The sequence below is a fragment of the Leptonychotes weddellii genome, chromosome 12 (assembly GCF_054177405.1).
Source record: "Leptonychotes weddellii isolate Sample4059 chromosome 12, ASM5417740v2, whole genome shotgun sequence".
Taxonomy (NCBI): Eukaryota; Metazoa; Chordata; class Mammalia; order Carnivora; family Phocidae; genus Leptonychotes; species Leptonychotes weddellii.
Window position 1 is genome coordinate 47,654,919 of NC_138380.1, and position 22,425 is coordinate 47,677,343.

Sequence of the window (22,425 nt, forward strand, 5' to 3'; positions counted from 1 at the left end):
GGGTGAGAACTGCAATTCTAAAGCAATGAGGACAAATCGGCGAACAGGTGTGTCATTTCCCACTTACTCCTGTTGATTGTTGCAATGGGATCCACCAGCTTCTTTGTAAAAGTACAGATTTCGAAGTGTAATTTTCCAAACTTTAAAATGTTGGCAAGTAATTTATAATGTTAAAACAAAACAAATAAGAAAAACAACCAAACACCGCGGGAGTCAAAGAAAATATGGATAGGAGCCCTACTGGGCACTAGTTCGTAATCTCCCTTGTAGTTCAGCCTTCGCTTGAAGAAACCAACTGATACTGAGAGAGGTTAAGTAACTTGTCCAAGACTACAGAGCAAGTCAGTTTAAGAGTTAGGACTAGAAGACGGAATTTAATGTTCCTCCTGTGTCAGGCGAGGAACACTTGGAGGTGCACTTTAAAAAACGGGTAAGACTGTGGGAGGAGAAAGGGCGTTTCAGGCTGAAGAAAGCTCAAGCGCACTGCCTTCAGTATCCCACAGTGATCAAAAACGGGATTCCTAAAACGTAAGGAAAGCTGAGACTCTGAGCAGGGGGAACCTGACACGCACGCGCCGTCCGCAGGTGGCGCCGTAGAGGGGAGAGGCAGGTCAGGACTGGCGGTGAATTACGACCTCTGCTGGCGACGCTCACGACTCCTGCCGTAAATGCCGTGTTCGGCGCGTGCGCATCTCCTTTCTTTTTCGGATTCCCTACGCTGCCGCTGGTATTGAGAGTCCTCGCTAAGCCGCCGGGGCCGTCGCCATGGTGAAGCTGAGCAAAGAGGCCAAGCAGAGGTTGCAGCAGCTTTTTAAGGGTGGCCAGTTTGCTATCCGCTGGGGCTTTATTCCACTCGTGATTTACCTGGGTCAGTAGGAGAAGAACCTGGGAGGAGCCGGGAGGAAAGGGTGTGCGGAGGCCTTGTCTCCATTTTTGGCTTTCTAGGCGGGAGAGCGAGACCCGACCACGCGGTGCACGTCCTTTCGTGTAGTCTAGTCAGTGGGGTCGGTCTAACCTGAGTTCGAGTTCTTGGTCTCTGCTGTTACTTGTGGTCTTTAACAAGTCACGTAATCCCTCCCATTCTGTTTTTCCATCTGTAAAATGGAGGTGACCTACCTTTGAGAATTGTTGGGAGAGTTAGACGACCTGATGTATTTGAAAGCTACTCATTCACTCTGTCACTAGGTGGGTTTTCGGGGATATTTGTCCTCACCTCTTCAGGTGGTCCTAAGTGGAAAGAGGCCTGTAGGCCTCGTGAGTATGCCATTGCCTTGAAGTATGATTATGACATTAGTTGTTGGATTTCTCTGCTTCTCAGCTGTACAATGAAGGGTTTGGATGATTTTTGTTATAGATCCCATTTTATAGGTGAGGACATCGAGTCACAGAGAAATTTCGTTCCTTGCTGAGGGCTACACAGCTGTTAAGTGGGGAGCTTTGAATTCAAGTAATGGGACATCAAGGCCCATACTCCTAAGCACTATGCCATGCCCTACCGCAAAGATTTGTAAGTGCTTAGGCAAATATTTTCACGTAAGGCTGCACATTGGGACTTTATCCTATTTCTTGCTTTGAGTAGTTTTTTTCTTTTAAATTGAAGCATAGTTGACACACAATGTTAGTTTCAGGTGTACAGAGGAAAGGAAAAAGCCCCAGCTCTGTCAGTTGGGCATAAAACTTGAAATTTTCTAAAACTCAGTTTCACACTTTTAAAACCCTTTGGTTTTAACAAGGTGGTGCTTCCTATTTATTTTAGGTGTCATGCATCGTTCAAGATAAAGTACAGTCACTCTTAGTCTTGACAGAGCCTTTGATTTGGCTGGATGTTTTCCAGGTCGCTGTGGCTCCGATTTCCCCACGAAATGCAAGCCAGTTGATAATCTGGGGTTACTTCAGTATAAGGACTTAGAAAGATCTTTTTCCTATCTATTTCAAATGCTTTTTTTAAAAAAGCATTATTCTCCTAGATCTTAGCAGCTTTGTGTAGGTGTCCAGGATTAGAACACGTAATTATGATAGTCTGCTCTTACAGGCTATGTTGCCCCTTCTCCCTCTCCCCTCCTCAAGCTTTCACATCACGGTAGAAGGGCCCAATTTAGCTAGTCAAACCCTAGATCTAGCTCTCCTTTTAGCCAAGAAAGATATGGGGACTTTGATCCTTCCCCTTCTTTATGCCTCCTTTTTCCGTTGTGTGTGGGGGAAGGGGGGAGGTCCTTTTTTTAGCCTACTCTTGCCTTCTTGGTCCCTCTGGTTTCTTTGCTGCTCTATAATTCTTTACATCTACCTTTCCCTCCTTCTCCCTTTTTGTGATTCCTTTTCTGCAGCCAGAAAGCAGAAAGGTGTAGCTGGTTGCTACATTCTGTGTATCAAGGGCTTTGGTTTGAAGAGAATGTTCCCCCCCCCGCCCCTTAGAGTTTATTTTTCTTTTTGTGCACACCGCTGTATTCTCTTTCTTAGGAATACCATTATGGTGATTTTCCACCCTAGCTTCCAACTCAGGTTGAGAGTAATGTTAGAGCTAGCTTTTTAGTACTTCTTCCTTGTTAATAATTGTCTATTTCTTTCCACGTTCTAGAAATTTAATTTTGTGTCTAACCTACTTCCCAGGTAGTTTTTTTTCCTTCTCCACCTCAGCTCTCACAAAAACCTACAACTGGATTGAATTTCTTGTATAATTTAGGTTCATACATAACGTTTAGGGCTTCAGGGAGTATGTGGGAATATAGTGGTACAAAGTAGAACAGATGGTGACATGATAAAAAATCTGTTTGGACATTGATTAACACAAGATTTTACTGAATCACCTCTTGGAAGACCATTCTCCATGGTGTCTTGAATTTCTGCGAATCTTGTGAGCAAAGATTCTGACCACCCTTTGTTCCATATTATCTTTTTAAGGATGTTTGTGGAGTGAACAGCTTTGGAAAATAGTATTTCCCTTTAGAGCAAAGGGGAGACTGCTCACTGCCCATTAAAAAAGACTGGTTCTTTAAACTCAGGGTTCATCTAAAAATGATGACATTCTGACTGTAGTTAACTGCTGGAAGTAATAAACTCTCCTTTGTTTCTGACTCAGGATCTTGTGTCTTCTACCAGCATCTCTGAAACTGGCAGCCTACTTTGTTGTCTTGAAAATGGAGTAAAATTTCCTACCCCCACAGTTCTTGATGCTAACTAATTTTAATCAATCAGCAAATTAGCATATATGTTATCCAGTTAGTTAATAAATATATTTTAAATGGTAAAAGGCTTATTTAATCATACTTGTAATAAAAGTGTTGACTTAATTAGGTTGTTAAACAATAACTTGTTTTTTTTTCCACTGTTTTTTTCTTCCAATCTTTGATTGCTTTATACAAAGAGGTTTGTAGGGGATAAAATAAGATATCCTTAATTGTTTTTTAAAAATGTAGTTTTTAAAAAAATCTTTTTGCTCTTTGTAGTCTTTTATCCAGTATGATTTAGTAGTTGTGTCATCTTTTTTTCTGGGTAATAACTAAGAGTGAAAGTACATGCTAAGGACTATAGTTCTAATTGTGTATATAATAAGAATAAGGTTATTTGTCCTCCCTGCTGATGAATCCTGGATTCATACTAATCTCATACTCTAGTTAAAATTCAAGACTGATCTTAGCACACAGGTAAATTTAGATGGTGCTAGTAGATGATTTTAGCTACCCTAGGTTGATTTGAAAAGAAAAGAAAAGAAAGTCTTGATAAATGTTTTGTCTGCTAGGGTTTTAATTACTGTTAATTCTCTTTCTCCTCCTTCCCCTTCTCCCCCAGGGTTCAAGAGGGGTGCAGATCCTGGAATGCCTGAACCAACTGTTTTGAGGTATTGCTCTTACAAATAAATATTTCAGGGCAAATGTTCATCTATTAGTGCTGAATCCCTGGGAAGCAGAAGAGTCCTAGTGGTAGGCATTGTAATGGAACTGTACTAGTCAGTATGGTTTTGGGCTGTTGGAAACTGCAGCAGTTTGCAGACCAGTCTAGCTTGTGTTATCAGGTAATTGCTTTCTCTCCCCTTCCTAATTTGCATTTACTGTACCATGTTAATCATAATGAAACATATTTACAAGAAAAACAACAAATTTATCATCCTACCACTTTGAAAGGTGAATGAACTCTTTTTAATTACCCATATTTGTTTTATCTTCATTCAGATAAATATAGCCTTTTAGATCATTTTAACAAGAACATGTAGGATTTTGTTCTCTTCACTAAAATTACAGTTGATATCCCATATATTTTTAACTTGTTGATTACTTAGGTTTTTCAGTAGTTTACATAACAGTATAGTGAACATTTTTAGATGGATTTTGTAGGTTTTGATTTATTTCCTTACGATAAATTCTCATGGGAGTAATAAGTCAAAGTGTATGAACATTTATGACCCTGAAAATGCATTGTCAAATTTCTTTCTCAGAAGCAGTCTTGCCAGTGTTAGATAAGCACTTCTGAAAACTTCACACACACACACACACACACACTCTCACACTCACACTCGTACACACACTATACATATTCATATACTCGCAAGTGTATGTATATATGTATACTTGTGAAAGCTGTATGTGTACGTGTGTGCATATACATATATATAAAGGCTGAATCTGAACAGGTAAGTTTGCTCTTTAGGAAGTGCTGATACTTGTGGCATGGTGATGACCAGGACTTGCACAGGTTCTATGTGATTTCATCTTGATCCTCTGTCTTACAGACCTTTCTTGTGGATTGCCCTAATAGACTTTGCACTGGCTATTCTAGGTTTTCTGTTTCTTCAAATCCTAACTCTGAGCCACTTTTTTCCTAGAATGGGCAGAAAGTAATAGTAGTATCTATAACAGTTATCTGCGATGGGTTAGCCACTGTTTTAGGTGCTTTATATACAGTATCTCTAATTGTTACTTCAGTACTTCCGAGCAGGTCACGAAGTCGGTAGAATGGTGGAATATATCTGTCTCCAAAGCCTACACTCTTTCCAGTGGTCATGTGGGCTTCCCCCAGATAATCTTACCTCTTTTCTTAGCACAGTGCCATCTAATAGGGATTTCCTTCACCCCCTCTGCCTTACTGGCCTCTCCTTTCTGAGAGGAAGGGGTTTTTCTTCTCATAAGTTTCCACTGTATGTGCCCTCGATTTGTCTATTTTTAAGTAGTATCTACACCCAATCTGGGCTTGAGCTTACAACCCCAAGATCAAGAGTCGCACACTACTGACTGAGCCAGCCACGTTGTCCCCCAATTTGTCCATTTCTGAAGTTACTTTTTTTCCCCTGATCAAGTTCTTCAGTAAGTGGTCTTCACTCACTGCTTCTTTCTTCACTTTCCTCTCCCTTTAACCATTTATGATGCGGCTTCTTAAAACTGCTTTCAGAGATCTGTAGTAAGTTCCTTTTTTCTTAGCCTCTCCTCTTTTGAATTGTAAAATGGGGACTTGAGGTAATGTATCTGCTATTTACTAGCTGATTGACCTCAGAGCAGTTATTTTCATAGGGAAATCTTTAGAAAACATCAGAGAAGGGACTACCTGGTCAAGCAATGTGAACATTTTCCAAGTACTGGAAATTATCATCAAATACCTTTTCCCAAAAGGCCATTAGCCTTTCTAGAGTGAAGTGTTTCCTCTTTTATAAGTTGGGTATAATATCTACTTCATAAAGTTTTTATGAGGATTGGGTAAGAGTATCGTATATTAAGTATAATGAGTACTTGGCAAGTAATATGTGAGCAGTAAACTGTTAATAGTAATTTTTAATCTTCTCTGTGTCATCTTCACCTCACTTTTTTTTTTAAGATTTTATTTATTTATTTGACAGAGACACAGCGAGAGAGGGAACACAAGCAGGGGGAGTGGGAGAGGGAGAAGCAGGCTTCCCGTGGAGCAGGGAGCCCGATGTGGGGCTCGATCCCAGGACCCTGAGATCATGACCTGAGCCGAAGGCAGATGCTTAACGACTGAGCCACCCAGGCGTCATTCACCTCACTTCTTTCTCCTGTGAGAACTTGCTCCAGCTACAAGCTACTGCATGCTAATCCCAGAACAAACTGTATATTTTCGTGTCTTTGTCCCGGTGCTCGTGCTCCCTTAACCTGGAATGCTCTTTCCCTTGTTCCCACTTGATGAAAACCTATGTCTAGAAAGGCCCAATCTCAAATGTCATCCCTTCCTTAAATCTTTTCCCCCTTCTCCTAGCTGAAACCTCTCTAGTTTTTGTGTTCCCATAATACTCATCTGTGTGCATCATTCTCTGCCTTATATTGTGCTTGTTGCTTATTTACATTACGTTGTATCCTGTAAGCACCTAAAGTAGCTGCCAACAAGAGTTGAATTAATTAAATGACTCTCTGACCTTTTTGGACAGGAATTAATACAGCACTGCATCTTGAGGTAGGACTTTTAGACTGGATCTGCAAGGTGGGAAATAGCATTTTTTGTGCCCCAGGTGATCCAGGATCCAGAGGTGGGAATAGAATGTGCCCTTCTATTGTCCTCCTTTTTGGCTTCAGTTATCCCAAGAGTTGACCCTTCAACGTTGCAGTCTGGATGGAGCAGCCACCCCCTGCTTTTTCATTTCTTCACAATATGTCTTAGTGCTGCTCTCCTCTCTGGTGCTCGTTCATTCTTTTCTGTCATTAGGGGCATCTTCTGGTTTCCTTTCAGGGGTATTTGCAATTTAGGGAAGAATAATACTTATCTAAATATAGTTCATGATTTACTGGTCTGCTTCCCTTGCTAAGTTGTTGGGTTCCTGGGGATTAGGACCATATTGGTCTTTGTGTCCTCTTTCACCCAGATAGTGCATTATCCGTGGTCAGCAAATGTTGGTTGATATTGGTCCATATACAAAATGCAGTACTTGAATGAACATAGAGCAGTAATTAGTAAAACATTATTTAGGCAAAATATATGAACACTGATGGGGCGCATGGGTGGTTCAGTCGTTAAGTGTCTGCCTTCGGTTCAGGTCATGATCCCAGAGTTCTGGGATCGAGCCCCGCATCAGGCTCCCTGCTCCACGGGAAGCCTGCTTCTCCCTCTCCCACTCCCCCTGCTTGTGTTCCCTCTCTCGCTGTGTCTCTCTCAAATAAATAAAATCTTAAAAAAATATATATATATGAATACTGAGGTTAACTAAGAGAATACTTGTTCATATTGTCTGTGTAAAGCCAAGGAAGATCTTCTTTTCTCTTTATTTTGGATGCTCATTACCACTGAGGAGACCTTAATAGATGAATAGTTCATTTTTATATCTTAACTCTATGCAAAAATACTTGGCATTTAATGGGAAATTTTAAAACACTTTTGAAAATTGGAAATGGATGCTGGGCTTTTTCCCAGGCAAAGACAAATACTTTAAAAAAAAAAATTCAGAGCATGTTCAAGTTATCATTTGGTAATGCAGTTTTATTTTATGTGACATATTACTAGAAACCACATTTTTAATCAGCAAGACTTAGAAATAAAATACCTCTTGTCTTCCTCCAGAATCCTGTTGCTTAGTCAGGAAATGGTTTAGGAATTTGGGCTAGTTAGTGGCTGGGAATGTTTGAGGTAAGAGTTGAGGCTGAAATGAAGACTAATAATTGCTCCTGGGATGTGTGTGTTGTAATGGTTAAGAGCACCTGGGTCAGGGGCCGCCTGGGTGTCTCAGTCAGTTCAGCATCCGACTCCTGATCTCATCTCAGGGTCATGAGTTCAAGCCCCACACTGGGCTCCACACTGGGCGTGGACCCTACTTAAAAAAAAGAGGGGGGGCACCTGGGTCATATCACTCTGCCACTTAAGATGGGTAACCATCTCAAAGCCTTGGTTTCTTCCATGTATTTAAAATAAAAGTCATAATTGGGAGTTGGGAAGTTTCTACACGGTACTGACCCATAGAAAGCATTCAGTAAACATTATTTTCAGCTTTACTATGTGGTATCTAATAATGATATGGTTTTATATTGTGGGTTCATCAGTCCTTCATGTTAATGAAAATCATTAATCATTTATCTTTTGGCAGACCTCAACTTATATTTCCCTTTTTGTTTACAGTAGGGAAACACACTCAAAAGTAACAAACCCGTATTTCTTTAAATGTATATATCTTAAATTTTTTGCTCAATGAGATTGATCCTTGTCTTACAGTATCTCTGAATTTGATGAGTAAACACAAACGTAAATGTATAAAATCTTCCAGTTCTTAAACTATGTTTAAGTTTTTACTTTGGGGTTTAATTTATTTCTCCTCTTCACAAACATTTTAGCTTACTTTGGGGATAAAGGTCATCTGGATTTGGAAGCAATCAATGGACAGGAACAACATGGAAGGTGTGCGCTCTGGCTGGGATAAGAGATGGGACGTCGTTCAGACATTCACCAGTTGAATGGCACAGGGCTCTTCTCAGATGAATCTGTGGCAGAGTGGAACCTCTCCTGACTTATTTATCATAGACTGTACCAAAATAAATGTTTTTAACAGTGTTATGTCTTGAGTCCTTTTTGAATCAAACATAACGGGCTATTAGGTAAAAATTTAGCCTTTTGTACTTTTTCAAAGCAGTGAATCTATATATATGCCTAGATGCTACCTTAAAAAATAGAACTTTCAAGTTAATTCTTGGCCATTCACTTAACAAGTGGATTCTACTTCCTTTTGCATTGAATTAATAACTCCCTCTGGGATTTTCTAAGGTAGTAAAAGTAGAGAGTTCTCAGTTTGTGGTGAACTGGCCCTTTTTGCATGTCATTGGAGTATAGTTGTCACTGAAAGAAATGGGTTCTGTGGCTCTGTTGGTAGGGGATGGGGATGGCTTTGGGGAGTTGTGTGCCTGATTTGTCAGTTAAATTAGTCTAAGATTTCCCTCATTGGTGTTTGGAATTTAGAGCTGTCTGGGCAAGAGCCCATGGATAGTTACATAGAATAGTAGCACTTTCTACTAAAACAATTAATGGGAGTTAGTTTTCAGTATCAGATCCTGGTTTCCTGGGACCTCTGCATGTATTTGCATGCTTCATGGACCAAGCCAGCCAGGTGCCCCTCTCTACCTGTATTTGAATCCTATTTTAATTTAGCTTTTTCTGTAACTAACAAAATAGCTCTATTTACTTAGAGAATTGTAATTAATGGAGGAAAGTTAAAGGAGGCCTGAAATAAGATATGATTTGGGAGGAGCCCATTGGCTTGAATGTTTTAAACATACAGTGTTTAAGTAGAGGATAATCATGAATGTAATCTCAGGTGACTAGAGCTGTCATTCCCAGAAAATTCTTCCTTATTTCTGATGTAAACCCTCTTAACTAAGCCTATTTCCTCAAGTTTTGTTAACCACCATGGAGACGTAGGAGACTATTATGGAGCCTTATTGCATAATGGGATTTTAAAGTGAAATTCCTGAGAGCTAACTGCAGGAAAGTCATTTTTGGCAAGCACTTAATGTAATTGCTTCAACATCTCTATGAACCTAGGCACTTAATGATTTTGCTAAAAACTCTTAGCAATTTTTAAATCCCGTAGAATTGCTTAAGAATGTGCCCCACCTCCCAGTCCTGGTTAAATTTCAGTGTTTGTGAACTTCTGTTTAGTTAGAATTGTTGTGCACATTAACATCTCTTTCTTGCACAGGATTTTCAGAAATTGAGATTGAGAAAGTAAAACTATGTCAGGTGTCCATTTTGATAAAATACTAACATGGATAGCAAACTGGTTTTGTGTTCATTGAGGGTTAGCTTGTAGCTGTCTTTAAAAACCCAGTAGATTTAAACTTTTTTTTTTTTAGATTTTATTTATTTGAGAGAGAGAGACAGCACAAGTGGGGAGGAGAGGGAGAAGCAGGCTCCCCCCAGAACAAGGAGCCCAATGTGGAACTCAATCCCAGGACCCCGGGATCATGACCCGAGCCGAAGGCAGACGCTTAACTGAGCCACCCAGGTGCCCAAAACCCAGTAGATTTTAAAGTGAGAAATCCAGAGTTAAGTAGGAAAGGACTAGTTCTTTGATATTCTATCTGGGGAAGCTAAGGAACAGAGTTGAAGCACTTGTTCAAAGCACAGGTAAGAGCTGAGACTAGTACACCCTTGAATGTGTGTGTATATCTTAAAGTGAGATCTTAAAAGTATGAGATGTTTATAACTAAGCTACATTTTATAGAATTTTTGTTTTTAGGGCAGTGCAATCCAACAAGCATTGGTCTCTTCTGTGCTAGACACTGCAGAGCCCATATAATTAAGATTATTTCTGACCTTGATTTGCTTAGGCAAAAACACTGAGCTGATAGGATCTGGTTTGAGTCCTGGTCCTGCCACTTGGTTCCTAGCCTTGGTGAAGTCACTTAATCTTGAGGCTTTGGTTTCTTCCAAAAAATAGGAATAACAATACTTGCCCCAAGGTGTTATTTTCTAAATTGATGGTTCTCATAGCTGTTCCCAGACTGGCATCACCTAGAAACTTGTTATAAGTGTACATTTTCAGGTCTGGAAACAGGGTGAGGCCTAGCAATCTCTGTGATTTAAGTACTTCAGCCATTATTTTGAATTATTCACTTATTTCCAGATAGTCGTGAAGTTGCATGCAGTGTTAGAAATGTTACAGAAAGATCCCTGTATCCTTTTCCTAGTTTCCCTCAATGGTGACATGTAAAACTACAATGCAGTATCAGGGTATTGATTATTGGTGAGTCAATTTTTCTGTTACTCCAAGGATGCCTCATATTGCCCTTTTATAGCCACCCTCACCCACAACCCACCCCCATGCCTAGCCCCTGGCAACTAGTAATCTGTTGTCCGTATCTATAACTCATTTCAAGAAAGTTATATGAATGGAATTAATACAGTAAATAACCTTTTGGGATTGGCTTTTTTTCACTCAGCATATTTGTTGACTCATTTAGGTTGTGTGTATCAGATTATTCCTTTTTATTGCTCAGTAGTATTCCATGGTATGGATGTACATGGAGGACATCTGGGTTCTCAGTTTTTAGCTGTTAGGAGTAAAGTGGCTACAAACATTTGTGTACAGCTTTTTGTGTGATCCGTATGTGTTTTAGCAAGTCCTCCAGAAGACTGACACAACTCAGGTTTGAGAGCTGCTGCCTTAGACTTGCAGAAATCTTCCTCCTTCCCCTACATGTTCAAAGTCTGTTTTCTACTTCATATCCAGAGTGCCCTTTTATTTTTTTAATTTTTTACTTTATTTTATGTAGGCTCCATACCCAGCATGGAGCCCATCACAGGGCTTGAACTCACAACCCTGAGATCAAGACCCAAGCTGATATCAAGAGTTGGACGCTTAACCAACTGAACCCCCCCCCCCAGGAGTGATCCTTTTAAGATTACATCACACCCTCAGAACTTTCCAGTGGCTTGCTGTCACTGGGAATAAAATTCTGAATTTTTACTTCTCGTGACCTATGAGACTGTAATCTGGTCTTAAGCGCCCTTGATCTCTTCCTTGCCTAGGATTCTTCCCTCCATGTTCACTTGCACTCTTGCTGTTTTGATCTCTTGTTCCTCAGTAAGGCCAGACACGTACTTACCTTAGTGTCTGAGTTGCTCTTCTCTCTGCTGGAACTCTTCTCCCAGACGTCCACATGCTTGGCTTCCTCTCTTTAATCTCTGCTCAAATGTCACCTTGATGGAGAGGGCTTCTTTCACCCTTATGTAAAATAGCAAACTCTACACCTGTCTCGTTTCCCCATCATTTTCTTCCTTATCTTCATCTTATTTTTTCAGAGAATTTTCAACCCACCTGATTTTGTATGTGTGTGCATGTAAATAATCTTGACTCCTAGAATGTAAACTTCATAAATGCAGGACTGCGTTTGTATCTTTAGAGGCTGGCACAGGTCCTAGTAATAGTAGATATTCAGTAAGAATGATGAATGAATTGTAGGATTGTATGTGTGAAATTTAAAATGCTTTGGGCACTGGACACTTGCATAACGTGGATCATTGTGAAGGAGCAGTATGTCTCTCTGTGTTAGCCATAGTTGGTAGTCCGATCCTGGCCAAGGACTTGACAACAAAAGATGTTGGGAGGAGGTAACTCGGGAAGGGGAATGTTTGCTATGCCTTGGCACTTACTCAGCTGCCACAACTGTCCTGTGAAGTAGGGCATTCTCTCCACTTCACAGATGAAACAAGCGTGCGTCATTTCCCCTAAATCACAGAGAAAGCTTGGATTTGAACCCAGATTTGCTAACGAAAATCTTAAGTGATTTTAGTACTGCTACATGCCACATTTAAAAATAATTTTTGCAACTGATGAAATGATAAAATAGGCAATTACAACAACTATAAAATGTTAACATTTCAAGTTCCCTGGAGGGTCCATGTACTTGACCCAGTATCTGGGGCCCTGTACATACAGCACATGGAGTAGTCATATTCATATCCTAAATTTAACTTACTCGAAATTAGTATGGCAGCTACAACAAACCTTAAACATTTCCTTGTATTATCTTTCCTTGAACGGCCCCATTTCTATTGAGGTATATTTTACATATAATAAAATGAACAGATCTTAAATGCATATACTGATAAGTGTTGTCAATTATATATACCCTGTAACTACCCCACCAAGATGGGGACCAGGATCTCCTTGAACCTGGGATCCTTAGTATATCAACACGTGGTAGGTGCTCAACAAATGTTTTTGAATAAAATGTATAAAAGTTTTTTTGAGACTGACAGATGAATTATAATAGGAAAGTTTGAATTGATGTTCCCTTTCTTTCCTGTAAGAAGCAAAGATATTAAAAGGTAAATAATAGGGGCGCCTTGGTGGCTCAGTTGTTAAGCATCTGCCTTCGGCTCAGGTCGTGATCCCGGGGTCCTGGGATCGAGCCCCGCATCAGGCTCCCTGCTCTGCAGGAAGCCTGCTTCTCCCTCTCCCACTCCCCCTGCTTGTGTTCCCTCTCTCGCTGTGTCTCTCTCTGTCAAATAAATAAATAAAATCTTTAAAAAAAAAAAAAAGGTAAATAATAATCAGAGGTTTACTCAAAACTGAGATGATGGAAAAGAAAGGTACTGCAGCATTTTCTTTCCTGTTGTGTCAAGGACAGTCCAAAAGAAGAAGTAAGGAAGAGGGTATGGAAACAGGGAAAAAAGACAGTTTTTCCCTGAGGAAAACAGACTTGAACTGCTAACAGAAAATAAGCACTGAAATGTCAGCAGCTCCCTGGTGTTCCCTAGTGCATTTTGAAGGTGAGACCAGAGACTAGAAAGAAGCTCCCAGGGAGCAAAACTAGAGGTCCCAGAAGGAGTTTCCTAGAAAGCAGAACTGAAGGCCCCCAGAAACTGCCAGGAAGGGAAGTTTCTATTTCTGCCTCATGGAATTTCATATTGCTCCAGACTAGTAACCACAGCAGATTTTCCTTTCTCCCTTTTTCTGAATCACAATTTTAATGTGGCTATCTTGCTCCTATACCACCTTTTTGTATATTGGATAAGTTGAGGCAAGTTAACTTGTCTTTAAGTTCTTAGATTGCTGGACCATGGAGAGCCATCTGGAGCAGATGGGAGGTGCATATTTCCCACACTTTCTGAACTTTGACCTGGACGCAACGTCTAGATGAGACTTGAGAGTTGACTCCTTGGGAGAGGAATCACTGTGTTTTATATATGAGAATTCGTATGTTTAAATATTTGGTCAGCAAAGAAATAGACATATCAAAGAATGTTAGTTGTCTATCAAAGATCCACTTTATGTTTCAAATTGTCACATGTAGCTGCTCATTGTAATCAAGCTATAAGGGTCTCAGACTCCTTTGCAGTTAGTTGTGACTCCATAACTAATATTTGATCATTGAGATGTAAGCAGGAGTGTTGTGTGGTACTTCTGAGAAGTCTCCCATTAGGGGAGTATGTTTCTTGGAATGGATGTGAAATGATAGGCTTACAGCTACTCTGGGCCATGAAGATAAAGGCCAGGCCCTAGAAATGGCAGAGTGTGTGCTGTTAGGAGTCTAGGTCTCTGAAGACTTTAATGAGAAACCCCTGTTTTTTCAAACTTTCACTGACTCCTGTGTCATCAGATTTCCTGTCTTTCCAAACAAATGAAATACGGTGTTATGTAGTTTTAATTAACATTTTTCTTATGAGTGGGGTAGAACATATTTTCATATATTTAAGGACCATTTGCATTTCCTTTAGCCCATTTTCCTGTTGGAGTATTGATCTTTTACATATTGATTTATAGGCATTTTATATTTTTGGAAATATATATCTGTGGTATGAGTTGTAGATATTTTCCCCAGTTTGTCATTTGAATCTGCTTATAACCATTCTCATCAAACATAGTTTTTGAATTTTGTTAATCAGATTATTGACTTTTTTAAATGCCTCAAGAATTTTATATCATACTTATAAAGTCTTTTTCTATCTTGAGGTTAGAAGAAGTATTTTCCCAAACTTTGCTATATTTTGGTTTACATTTCTATATTTCTTTTTGCATTTTTAAAAAAAGATTTTATTATTTATTTGTCAGAGAGAGAGCACAATCAGGGGGAGTGGCAGGCAGAGGGAGAAGCAGGCTCCCCACTGAGTAAGGAGCCCCATGTGGGATCGTGACCTGAGCCGAAGGCAGATGCTTCACTGACTGAGCCACCCAGGCATCTCATTTTTTGCATTTTTAATTTATAACTAAGACAGTTTCTCTTTTTACTTCACTATAACTCCTCTTAATGATCTTTATCTACTACCTTGACTTCTGGTTCCAGGGAGGAGATAAGATCAAATAGATCATCTAGCAGAGATAGGATCAATTAGAGAAGGTGTGGGCGCAGTGAAGTGAGAAGAGGTTTTAGTAATAAATTTCAAAAGAACCAGATTAGTTTCTTGTGGGCGTCATACAGTCTCTTGCCTTTGGGCTTCAGCAAATGCCCATTAATTCTTTCTCACTATTCTTTATCCTTCTCACAACCCTACCCATTTACTTAGATTTCTTACCATAAAGGCCAGGACCTAGTCAATTTGTTTACTGCTATATCCCTAACACCTAAAATAGTGCATGGCACACAGTGGGGTCTTAATATTTGGTAGGCAAAGAAGTAGACGTGGCATGGAATATAGTTGCCTACTGAAAATCCATTTTTGTGTAGTCTCTGAAATCTTTGCTCAGCTCAGTTCTCTGGTGTCCCAGCAACTGTTCTGTGTTGGGCGTCTGGGAGTCTCACCCTGTGCTCATACAGCTCGAGACCAAGGATTGGAGAAGAGTCTCTATAAAGATTCATCATTGAATACATTTTTTAAATGAGTAATATATGCAAGAAACAGGTGCAGTGCTAATGTGAGGAGAACTGTATATGGGGGTCTGTAGTTAGAGAGACTCATGGGTGAGTTAGATGGAAGCGGAAAATAGGGAATCTAGGATGGCAGAAGAGTCTGGATGGCTTCTGAAAGGCGATGGAGAGCTATTATCTGTTACAAATCAAAAAAAGAGCTGCAAGTGTGTTTTGTTAGAACTAGAGTAAAACTGTCCATGAAATGCTTTGTTCAATAGATTAAAAGTACTTACTGTCTTTGTAGAACTCTCTACATTTTATTTTAAAGATTTTATTTATTTATTTGACAGAGAGAGACAACAAGAGAGGGAACACAAGCAGGGGGAGTGGGAGAGGGAGAAGCAGGCTCTCTGCCCATCAGGGAGCCCGACGCAGGGCTCGATCCCAGGACCCTGAGATCATGACCTGAGCCGAAGGCAGACGCTTAACGACTGAGCTACCCAGGCACCCCAGAACTCTCTACATTTTAATATTATTTAAAATTAAGTTTCTGTATTAAAGTTTTGCCATCCTGGCATGTCTTAGAGTATCAAATTCCAACCTCAGTAATTTACTGCTCTAGGTTATGTATTGTATTTCTAGGTTTGTCACGTTAAATGATAATCTATAGGGGCTAACAGGCTAATTGTGTTAGGTTAATTAGGAGAGCCATTTGCTAAATATCCAAAACTTGAGGGAATGTGACACTGGATGGGCACCTTTTAATGGAAGTGTCTGAGACCCAATTTTGGGAGAGCAGGCAGCCCAGTAGAGGATCTGAGCCTGTTGAAGAGGAGGGAATGGCTTGGCTTCTGGATGTGGAAAGGGTGGAAGAGGGAGATTTGAATTGTCCAGACAGTCTTTCTGTTTAAATCTGTGCCCAAGGCTAATTCTTTTTTTTTTTTTTTTCCATCATGATTAGTGTATTCTTTAATCCCCATTACCTTTTTCACCCATCCTCCCACCCACCTCTCCTCTGGTAACTATTGGTTTGTTCTCAACAGTTAAGAGTCTGTTTCTTGGTTTGTTTTGTTTCTTAAATTCCACATATGAGTGAGATCACATGGTATTTGTCTTTCTCTGATTGACTTATTTCGCTTAGCATAGTACTCTCTAGCTCTATCCATGTTGTTGCAAATGGCGAGATTTCATTCTTTTTTATGGCTGAATAATATTCCATTTATATATACCACGTCTTCTTTATCCATTCACCTATCCATGGGCACTTGTGCTGCTTCCATAGTTTGGCTATTGTAAATAATGCTGTAATAAACATAGGGGTGCAAATATCCCTTTGAATTAGTGTTTTGTATTTTTTGAATAAATACACAGTAGTGCAATTACTGGATTGTAGGGTAATTCTGTTTTTAACTTTTTAAGGAAACTCCATCCTGTTTTCCACAGTGGCTGCACCAGTTTGCATTCCCACCAACAGTGCAAGAGGGTTCCTTTGTCTCCACATCCTCACTAACGCTTGTTTTTTGTACTTTTTATTTTAGCCATTCTGACTGGTGTGAGATGTTATCTCATTGTAGTTTTCATTCGCATTTCCCTAATGATGGGTGATGTTGAGCATCTTTTCATGTGTCGATTTGCCCTGTATGTCTTCTTTGGAGATATGTCTATTCATATCTTTGCCCATTTTTTTTTTTTTTTAAGATTTTTTTAAAAATTTTTATTTATTTATTTGAGAGAGAGAATGAGAGAGAGAGCACGAGAGAGGGAGAGGCAGACTCCCCACTGAGCAGGGAGCCCGACGTGGGACTCGATCCCGGGTCTCCAGGATCATGACCTGAGCCGAAGGCAGTCGCTTAACCAACTGAGCCACCCAGGCGCCCTTTGCCCATTTTTAATTGGATTATTTGTCTTTTGGGTGTTGAATTGTATCAGTTCTTTATATATTTTGGCTACTAACCCAGATATGTCATTTGCAAATGTCTTCTCCCATTCCGCAGGCTACCTTTTAGTTTTGTTGTTTCTTTCACTATGCAGAACTAAGGCTAATTCTTAATTATTATGTTAGGTATTTCTTACTAGGTAGGTATTTTAAATCCCACTCCTAACCCTACTTTTTCTTTTATTAGAAGAGTAGCTGGTTTGGGAGCAAGGATAAGAAAAAGAAAGGCGAATAAGAGAGTATTTCCCCAATAATGGATTTAAGATGACTTGTTTTTTTCTATTACCTTTTTTCTCTCTCTCCTTCAGTGTGGATCTATTTTATTGCCTGTCGTCAAATCCGTTAGTTGTGTTTTCTGTTGTGCTGCTAGCCCATCTGATAAATTCTTAACTTCTGATATTTTATTTTGCAATTCTTGGATGTCTACTTGGTTTCTTTAAAAAATATTCCAGGGATGCCTGGGTGGCTCAGTTGGTTCAGCGTGTGACTCTTGGTTTTGGCTCAGGTCATGATCTCAGGATTGTGAGACTGAGCTCTGGGTCAGGCTCCATGCTGGCATGGAGCCTGCTTAAGATTCTCTCTCTCTCCCTCTTTCTCTGTCCCTCATCCCCCTCCCCCCACTCATATGCACACGTGCTCTCTCTCTCAAAAGAAAATTCTAATTCTCTGTTGATGTACTCCACTTATCCTCATTGTCAATCTTTACTTCAATTTTCTTTAACATATTCATTATAGTTATTTTGAAATCTTTTTTGCTAACAACAATGTCTGGATCATCTCTGTACCTTTTTCTAGCTCTTGGCTATTAGTAACTTTACCCTGACAATTCTCACCTGGTAAATTTTTATTTTATGGTAGATATTGTGGGTGATATTTTGTAGAAGTTCTGGTTTATGTTCTCTTCCTCTAAAAAGTGTTGAATTTTCTTCTAGTGGCCAGTTAAATTACTGGCAGTTCACTTAAATTCTGATGAAGATTGGATTTAGACTGTTATGGGGGGTTTATTTAAGTTTTGACCTATTCCTAGGTTATAGCCCTTCTTCCTGGAGCATGATCTATATTTCTGGGGCATGACATTTTTTGTGACTCATCTGAAAGGCTAGGAACCAATATCCCTCTACTCTGACTGGATTTGATCTCCATCATCTTCCCAGCACTGTGCAGCCTCTGAACTTTCTGCTCAGCTCTCCAGGCTCTCAGCAGCTGTTCTCTGCTAGGCGTCCGGAGTCTCACCCTGTGGTCACACAGCTTGGAACCAAGGACATGAGATTTCTGTAAAATTTCAGGAGTTCCTCCTCTGAAGTTTTCTCCTGTGTACTTCAGTCTTCTCCATCACCTGACTCCAAATCCCAGCCACTGTGGCAATCTCAAACTCCAGTCTCTGTTTCCTCTGCCTGAGGAGGGTGTAACTTTATTCTTGGACTCCACTTCCAAAGCAGGGTGAATGTAAAGCTCACTTTGTTTCTTTCTTTCAAGTCTCATGGCTCTATTTTGGTTGCTGTCCAATCCTGAAGATAGTTATTATAATTATATATTTTATCTATTTTATGTCAGGAAGACTAAGTCTAATATCAGCCATTCTGTCATGGCTGGAACCAAAAGTCCAAGACAACTTAAATTTTCAGTTGATACAGTTGTCAATGAGAGGTGGAGTTGGTACATATGCTTGGCTTAATCTTATTTTTCTTTTCTTTTCTTTCTTTTTTTTTTTTTTTGATTATACTTCCTTTCAAGTAAAAGGAGGCTCTAATTAACAGTGTTGATGTGGGTGGGTAGCTGAATTATTAGAATTTTCAAATGCTTTGAAGAGAACTCTCACAAATTATTTTACATTGAAAAGGTTTCCACAGAATTGTTAATTTCTTTTTCTTACAGAGCAAGACTCCTCTCTGAAAGACTGTAGCTGTAGGAAATTCAGCATGTCAGTCCTTTTTAAAAAACTCAGCTGGAAGCAAGCTTATTACTGTAGTTTTGCTTTCTGATTATATCAGAGAATGCCTAGAGTATGCATATCTAAGAATGATGGCAAATGAAATAGGTCTAATCTCAAAACGACTTTTTGAAATACAACGAATCAGGACACATGGGGGTGAAGCTAAAAGTCTTTTTAATGTTCTGTTCTCTGAGACTACTTAAGTTCTGAATGTTTAAGAATGTTAATTCTAGCAACTGACATCTCTGCAAATGACTCTATAAATCCCGGAGCTTGCAATTTCCTGAGTACAGGCTAAGATTGCTTTACTGGCTGTCAGGCTACTATTGCATATTGGAGAATGTCAAATGTGTCCTTTTCTGCAAAAGCAGAGGATCCTTCTAAAAGATTATTGCATAAAAGGGCCTTGACTATAAACTAGTTCAATATCCTCTGCAGCAGCTTCTGAAATGGCTTCCAATGATCCGGGCCTCGTGGTATTCATGCCTATATTAGTTTGCTTAGGGCTGCCATAACAAAATACCACTGACTGGGTGACTTAAACACAAAAATATATTTTCTCACAGTTCTGAAGGCTAGAAGTCCAAGATCAAGGTCTTGACAGGTTTTGTTTCTCCTATGGCCTTTCTCCTTGCCTTGTATGGCTGTCTTCTCAGTGTTTTCATAGGATCCGTCCTTGGCCCACTTGTCCTTGGTGTCTTTTCCTCTTTTTATGAGGATACCAGTCATATTGGATTAGGGCCCCATGCATAACACTTAACCTTATTACCTCTCTAAAGGCTCTATCTCCTAATACAGTCACATTCTTTTTTTTTTTTTTTAAGAATAACTAATCAACTAGTTACTAGGTACGCTACTATTTCTTTTCTTTTTTTTTTTTAAAGGTTTTATTTATTTATTTGACAGAGAGAGACACAGCCAGAGAGGGAACACAAGCAGGGGGAGTGGGAGAGGGAGAAGCAGGCTTCCTGCGGAGCAAGGAGCCCGATGCAGGGCTTGATCCCAGAGTCCTGGGATCATGACCTGAGCGGAAGGCAGACGCTCAACGACTGAGCCACCCAGGCGCCCCTAATACAGTCACATTCTAATGTGGATTAAGACCCAATTTGAGGCTAACTCAATTCAGTCCATAACAATGCCCTTGTATAATTCCTTCCCCTTGAGTGTTAGATAGACCTAGTGACTTGGTTCTAAGAAATCAAATATGGCAAAAGTGATATGTCATTTTTGCTATTAGGCTACAAAAGACTTGCTTATGTCTTGCTCAGTCTCTCTCTCTGGCTGTTTTCTTGCTTGTTCTGATAGAAGCAACCTGCCAAGTTGAGAGCTGCCCTGTGGAGAGGCCCACTTGGCAAGGAACAGAGGATATCTTATGGCTAGCAGCCAGCAAGGAATTGAGGCCCTCTGTCCAATAACTCAGTAGGAACTGTATCCTGCCAATAGCCACATGAGTGAGCTTGGAAAGAGATTCTTTCCCAGTTGAGCCTTGAGATGACTGTAGCCTCAGGTAACGCCTTGACTACAATTTGGTGAGAGACTGAGCCAGAGGACCCAGCTAAGCTGCACTGGATTTCGGACTCATAGAAACTGTGAGATGATAAATATTATTTTAAGCCACTGAGTTTTGTTATACTCATAATATAAAATTATATATATAATTATACTCTATAAACTCTATAAATGAGAGAATAAATTACCACTTATAGACTAGCCATGTGTAGTACGATGCTGTTTCTTTCCATGTATTATCTTCTTTAATTCTCACAGTCACCTGTTTTTATCCCAGTTTACAGAAAAGAAACCAGGTTTAAAATGGGATAGTTAAATGCCTTGGGTCACACTCCTAAAAGGTGATAAATGGGGATCTGAACCCATAGGCCCACTCCAGACCTGGTACCAACACAGGCTCCATAATTTGTGTGGCTCTGTGAAAAACAAAAATGTGGGGTTCCTATTTAAAAATTGTTAGGAATTTTAAGATGGTAACTGCAGAGCATGAAACAAAGTTCGGGGCTTTTTTGAGTGTAGGGTTCTGTGTGACTACACAGGTTGCTTGCCCATTAAGCCTGCCGTGGCTCACACTCTTACCTAGTATGCAATATTGCTTTCTACTTCTAAGTAGGAAAATATTCTAGATAAGCACGCTGAAGCCAGTTAGACAAAATGACATAGAATCAGGAGTCCACATTCTGAGGCCACAGTTCCCTTCTCTATATCACATTGCCTCCCTAGGGCTGTAATCTCATGTTCTACCCAACACCTTACCTGGGCTTTGAAGCTTCTGTGAAGTTCTCTTCCCACCGATGGACTTTTCAGCAAGGATGATAGGAACACTGATGCTATTCCTGCTTGACTGGCCATATTCTAGTATATGTTCTACTGGGGGCATATTGCCTGAATGGGAAGGGGGCACACAGAACCAAGGAGTTCTGTGCCCAATTCCAGTAGTATCTGGTGAGCTTCTTCCTATCTAGGCAACTGTTTCCTTGATGGCTTCGTGTGTGGTAAAGTGTTAACTCATCAGCCCTGGGTTGTCCAAACCCCATATATGCCAAAGGTCTTTAGGACTGACCCTTGACTATCACCTGAGAGATAATCTCTAAGCCCTTGGAATATCCTACCTGATAAGAGTGTATTTGTATACTTGGGGTCTTGGGCCAGGCCAGATAATTTATACTAACAATGTGATTTAGTATCTGTTTTTTTCACCTGGGACCCTGGGCCTCACTGTGTCAGTTTGACCTTGGGAGGGGACTAGAAACTGAGTAGCTAAGGTCAGTCATGTGGGTGCTCCATAAAAATTCTGGATATCAACCCTTGGGTAAGCTTCCTTGGTAGGCAATACTTCACACATGTCACACATCATTTCTGAGAGAATCAAACAATGTCCCACTCCACTGGGAGAGAACATTTGGAAGTTTGTATTGGTTTCTCTGGGTTCTGTGAGTCCTTCTGTTGAGTTTGGGGGTCCCCAACACTCCCCCATTATATTACTTGCTTGTGTGGTATTCTTTTCCTCTAACTTCTTTCAAGATTTTCTCTTTGTCTTTTATTTTCTGCAGTCTGAATATGATATGTCTACATGTCTATGTGGTTCTCTGAGCTTCCTAGATCCTGGGGCTTGGTGTCTGTAATTCAGTTTGAAAAATATCTCAGCCATTATTAATTCAAATATTTCTTCCACACTCTTTCTTTTCCTGGTATTCTCATTACATGTATGTTATAACTTTTTTTTATAGTCCCACAGTCCTTAGGTAATCTGTTCCCTTTGTTTCATTTCTTTTTTCTCATTGATTTTCAGTATGAGGGTTTCTATTGACACATCTTCAAGCTCAGTGATTCTTTCT

At 40.0% G+C, this 22,425-nt stretch overlaps 1 protein-coding gene across 2 annotated transcripts in view; it reads left to right on the forward strand.

Moving 5' to 3' along the window:
* Positions 1-674: 674 nt before the first annotated feature.
* Positions 675-22,425, forward strand: part of TOMM7 (translocase of outer mitochondrial membrane 7) — an 85,025-nt gene continuing 63,274 nt past the window's right edge. Inside the window, exons 1-3 of one of the 2 annotated variants that reach the window (XM_006729408.3) lie at positions 678-868; positions 3,787-3,835; positions 8,256-8,475. In XM_006729408.3, coding sequence (XP_006729471.1) covers positions 766-868; positions 3,787-3,835; positions 8,256-8,271 — 168 coding nt within the window. In that variant the 5' untranslated portion in view covers positions 678-765 and the 3' untranslated portion in view covers positions 8,272-8,475. Of the gene's footprint in view, positions 869-3,786; positions 3,836-8,255; positions 8,476-22,425 lie in introns of those variants that run through there. The other variant, XM_081800430.1, reaches the window with a different exon arrangement.